At 28.5% G+C, this 5,399-nt stretch overlaps 1 protein-coding gene across 4 annotated transcripts; it reads left to right on the forward strand.

Annotated features, from left to right (window-relative positions):
* Nucleotides 1-592: 592 nt before the first annotated feature.
* LOC111062761 lies at nt 593-4,561 on the forward strand. 4 transcript variants are annotated; one of them, XM_022350445.2, is made up of 7 exons: nt 593-811; nt 1,103-1,207; nt 1,624-1,705; nt 2,074-2,159; nt 3,046-3,175; nt 3,650-3,709; nt 4,196-4,421. In XM_022350445.2, the coding sequence occupies exons 2-7, from the start codon at nt 1,118-1,120 to the stop codon at nt 4,273-4,275; spliced, it is 528 nt and encodes a 175-aa protein (XP_022206137.2). In that variant the 5' UTR covers nt 593-811; nt 1,103-1,117; the 3' UTR covers nt 4,276-4,421. The 4 variants fall into 4 exon arrangements, with proteins under 4 accessions (XP_022206137.2, XP_022206136.2, XP_022206139.2 ...); XM_022350444.2 differs by having other exon boundaries at nt 619-858; XM_022350446.2 differs by lacking the exon at nt 4,196-4,421 and adding an exon at nt 4,448-4,561 and having other exon boundaries at nt 639-858.
* The last annotated feature ends 838 nt before the right edge of the window (nt 4,562-5,399 follow it).

Genomic DNA, 5,399 nt, shown 5'->3' on the forward strand with positions numbered 1-5,399 from the left:
GAAATTTTTCGTTTAAGTTGTATCTGAAGCCTGACAATTGGAAATCTAAAATCAAACTTTGCATGGATGGGGCGGTGCTCCTGAAATTCTTACAGATACCGTATGGGACTTGTGGCAGTTGATTGAGCTTGTCAATGACTATTCTAGGTATAAATTTGATCAAAATCGTTCTAGCTGTTTTTGAGAAAATCTCGAAAAACCAATTTTTTAACATCATCTTCGCCATTTTAGCCGCCATCTTGAATGGCATTTCAGGAAATTGTTTGTGTTGGATCCTTATATATATAGTGTAAGGACCTTAAGCTCAAAATTTTAAGTCATTACATTTTGGCAGATGAGATATCGTGTACGCAGACATACATACACTCATACAGACCAATACCCAAAAACCGATTTTTTGGACTCAGGGGACCTTGAAACGTATAGAAATTTAGAAATTGGGGTACCTTAATTTTTTTGAAAAGCAATACTTTCCTTAACTATGGTAGTAGGGCAAGGAAAGTAAAAAAACTTTGTAAGTTTAAAACATTGTAATAAGGTTTTTTAAATTCATGGTTTACAGTAGGGTATGTGTCCATTCATTAAACACTCTAATCATTCAATAACTATCAGCTGAATGCTTATGCTTTGTTCATTAGAAGATTTTTATTTATGTAGCCTTATATTTCCAAACAAAACAGATAAAGTAAATAATAATCTGGTAATAAATTAAATGTTTATTTAAAGAAATTTTGGAGTTTGCTCTTATAGGATCCATTAAATTAGCAATTATGAAAAACTGAAATCACTGAGAGGAGAAACTTCTTCCAAGGTGTCGTAATTTTCAATCAAAATTATTAAAATTGTACAATTCATCAAGTAAGTTAGTTAAAATCTTGAGCTTCTAAATATTGGTTAGATGTTTTGGATACGATTTATAATGAAACTATTGAGGAAATAGTGACATGTGCGTAGAGTATTTTTATAAAAATGTATTTTTCTTGTAATTAACGGATGAGGGGCTTTAAAAAATATGATAAAGGTTTAATATTAATAAAAGTTGTAATACATAGCTTATTATTAGACTTTTCAGATTTCAATGTTCGATTATATTATTTTACAGTGATTCATTCAAATTATGTGCGGATTTTTTCCAAAAATTAACAAAAGACTAATATGTGATCATAGTCTTAGAGAAATGTCAGTGTGTGCTGCTGCCTTCACAACTGTAAATATTTTTCATTTCTATTTTTATTAAAAAAACTATTTTCTCAATTTATTTACTAAGTGCTTTTAAATTTACTAAAGAGTCATTCTATGTAGCTTAGGTACTGTATTTGTCTTAAGTCACAAAATCTTTTATCTTTTTTGTGCTTGAAATAAAAAACATTAATTTATAGATGTTCTATTGAACTGATTCAATAGAACATTGTGATTCTTACAATCACATTGACAATATATATAATATAATAAAGATCTTATAAATTTTAAATCTCATCAGATTGGTAAATTGTATAATACATATTTTTTGCTGTATAAATACTAGTTTTATATATTTTTTCTTTTTGAATGAAGTAACATTTTTGTCTCTAATCAGAATGATATTTGGAAAATGATTATATCTTTAACTCAATTTTTCTCTAGGTGTTCTCTTTGGTTGGAATGGGAATGCATTACCATGGAATGCACAACCCAAATGTAACACAAATATCTTATTATAAAGAATGTAAGTTGAATTTTATCTTAAATAAAAATTTATATTTCAACATCAATAATGCTAACTACTCTATTATCATGAATATCAATTGATTATTCATGGATGATAAGTAAATTGAACATTTTTTTTTTTTTTGAATGTGGAATAAATATTATCAGTTATTATGGATGTACTACAGTTCTGGAGCAACCTGTAGGCTATTATTAAATTTATTTTATTTTCATGATCAGGCTTGATTATTTATGTTTTTTGAACTAGAATTTAAGGATATATGTATTAATCAGTACAGTATAAAACAAAATATTGTAACTAATGTAGATCTATATTGTACCTAGATCCTAAGATTCCTCTTCAAAAATTATTATGTTTTTTTACAGATCATACTATTATATGCATTATTATCATTTGTACATTTGGATTTTTATTTGTATCTTCAATAGTTTTTGCTATCGGCATACAAGAGGTGAGTTTCCAATCAGATAAATTAAATTTTCATAGATAATAATCGCATCACTTGCATTTAGAATGAATGATCAAAACATAAACTATACCGTTGCTTATCCAACTCTGAATAATTATCACAATATTCTAGGGTATCAGCAATATATTATACTTCCAGCTGTAACTATTTGAATAAACCTACTCTCCATGAACTCAATCAAATTGGAAAATAAGCATGCTGCTATCTATTTAATTTGGATCAGTTAATCCATACTCTTTATGCTCAATAATAAATTGTTCTTCAAAAATCATTTATCAGAATAATTTCAGAAAAAAGAAGAATGGAACATATTTTGCCACTGTTTAGAAGCCTGAATATTTTGCCAGTAAATATTTATATATATACTGTACTTATAAAACTTTAAAAATTTTCTTCGATAGAAATGGAGAAAAAATACATTTTTAGAATGATAGAGTTTCTCGAAATAGATTGAATGTCGTAGTCCCAAAACCTAACTTAACAGCCTTCAGAAAATTCTATCTCTTTTGTCTCAAATACAGCCATTCACCATCAGAGATAAAGAAATGACAGGATAAGAAAAAAATTATGAAACAATTTTGCAGTTATCTGGTAATATTGATAAGTATTTTAATATTTAATTTTAGTTTGTATTAATTTTTTAAGGCCAGAAGTTGAGGTTTTTCGAGCTATTCTTTTGTTTTAAATTCATATTTAAGCTATTTAGTTTTTTAAACAGGTAATATACCTTTGGGCTTTATTGTTTCTGAAGGATAATATTATAACAATTTGTAAATTTTTTATTTAATAGAGACGATAATTATTTAATTTTGGACAATAGAGAAGATCCAAAATCAAATCAAATCTTTTGTTGTTATTTATGTTTCAGCAATGGCCTTTGCTCTATATACCTTGGTTAATGGCTTACACGATGGTGACTGTTCTTGTGTTAGCGCAGCTAGTTTATTTGATAGTTGATAATTTTCTCCTTCCTCACATCCTTCTCGGATTTCAAGCATGTGAGTTGAACGTTTGTCGAAAATTGCTCGCTTTTATTTTTCTATTGTAGGTACCGTATTCATGTTCTTTGTATGAAAATAAACTGTTGAATATGGTACATCTTTCATGTCTGAGAAATTACGTTTCAGGGGTTTGGAGTATGCTTGTTCAGCTTTTGTAAATCATTCAGCATCAATTCACTCATAATTTGGTGGTTTGATTAGGAGAGGAAAAATGGAGCCTCAACCCTCTTATTCCCTCTTTAACAACCTCTCCTTGCTTTATAGCCTTATTAGCCTTTTATCTGGAAACAGTATATCTTATTAGTCATGTGATTAAATATATTTATAATTTAAAGAGCAAAATATGGAAATCCCTCTACTAATTAAAGTTAATGTAATACCTATTTGGTTTCATGTTTGTAGTTTTTCCTAAAAATGCGTGTTTTCTAAGATTCTCATTATAACCAAAGCATTTACTGTAATTGTTTTCAGGTATAAACATTTTTGCCATATGGATTGGTTGTAATTTTTACGAAGAAACTAGAGAGAAAGGTGAGATGTTGAAGTAAATTAAACTAATTGTGTTCAGTTTTACAGTAACGTTTGTGAATTTTCAGACAGGAATAGGCTTCAATAAATATAATTAATAGGTAGGTACTGTTCTAGGATGAAAAAACACAATATCACCCCACAGTAAAACCTCAATTGAAGGCTTCTGATACCAATCTGTCAATTTTGTACCTATTATGATAATTGTTTTACAGATGGAAAACCGTTTGTTGACAATATACTTTGATTTTTGCTAGTCCAAACCAAGGAATAATTTTAATTTTCTGAGAAACTGTTGATTTTCAATTTGTATTTCTATAGTTTTGATCGACGAGAAAGATCAGAATAGATTTTGAAATTGTTGTTTCTTTCCAATGAAGTGAACTCAAAAACTCAAATTTTCATTAGGGTAGGTTCTCAAATCATTCATTAAATTAGTCACTTACTATTTATGAGATCATGTTCAGTACTTCAAAAAATATGTTTCAGTGAGAGCAGAGAAAAAGAGGCACATGGATCAAAGGCAAGAAGTGACCAGGGAATCGGTTACGCGGTACAGCGATTATTAATGCCTATGAAAATAAAGATAAACATATACCCGAGTTTTATTCAAGTACCGGTATTCTTTTATACGGTAGCTTTATCGCTCAAAAGTCAAATGAGAAAATATTTACCATTATAGATTAATGATAAAATAAAATAATTCTAATACCCACATGAATAAATTATTATTTGTCATAGGTACGCATCAATCAATAAATCAGGCAATTGTGTCTACGAAGCATTCACCACTTTGCTATCATAATTAGACAATCACCTTTTCAAGTACGGTATCATCCACACTGTTGTGAACAACAAAAAACCTTTGAAAAATATTTTATAAATTTGAGTTTCAAGCACTCAAATGAAGCACCCAATGTCTTTTTACCGTTAGATCATAATGGGACACTTCTTTCTCTAGTGAATTGATTGACGAAGATAAGAAAACCTATTACAATTTTAATTAGTAGATATCGTACCGTAGTTTTTTTCAATTAAGAATATGAAAATTCCTCTTTACTAATGTTTTTCCAGTAATAATGTGAGATAATTGTTCAAATAAAATGCGGAATGAGTTTGAAATTTGACAAAATGTGTAAATTTATTGATACCATTACCATACCACATAGTGGTGGCTATTATTTCTTAAAACTATCATTCATAAATTGATGTGTCACATTGAATCTATTGGACATTTACTTAGTTCTTAGTAACATCATTATCAATCGAACCATTTACATTCACATATTCAAAGTCGAGTCGAATAGTTAATTATTTAGTATCAGTTTTTCAATTTCAAAATGGTTTTTTCTACATATAGTATTTTTGCCCGATTGAATAAATAAATTGAAATATTGATAAGAATTGGGCTTGAAAGAATGTGAATGAAACCAATGGAACAGAAAAATACTACTTTTGGAAAGTGTTCCCTGAATTTGAGAGAGGTTATTCCAAAATAAATTTTCCTGATCCTTCTAATTCAATCTAATGTATCCTTACTAACTTCACAATATATATTAGTTTGCACAGCATAACTTACTGACTGGTTACACAAAAATATGTCAAGTCACACAAAAGCTTTTTGTGCTCCAAATTTGCTTCTCAAATGAAATTTTTCATAGGATATAAAGGTTCATAGATTAAAATAATGAAA

Source organism: Nilaparvata lugens, chromosome 4 (genome assembly GCF_014356525.2).
Source record: "Nilaparvata lugens isolate BPH chromosome 4, ASM1435652v1, whole genome shotgun sequence".
Taxonomy (NCBI): Eukaryota; Metazoa; Arthropoda; class Insecta; order Hemiptera; family Delphacidae; genus Nilaparvata; species Nilaparvata lugens.

Coding starts and splice junctions, on each gene's coding strand:
- LOC111062761 (XM_022350445.2), top strand. CDS start 1,118: ATGTGCGGATTTTTTCCAAAAATTAACAAAAGACTAATATGTGATCAT. Junction 3,176..3,649: donor CCTTCTCGGATTTCAAGCAT/GTGAGTTGAACG, acceptor AATTGTTTTCAG/GTATAAACATTTTTGCCATA. Junction 3,710..4,195: donor CGAAGAAACTAGAGAGAAAG/GTGAGATGTTGA, acceptor AATATGTTTCAG/TGAGAGCAGAGAAAAAGAGG.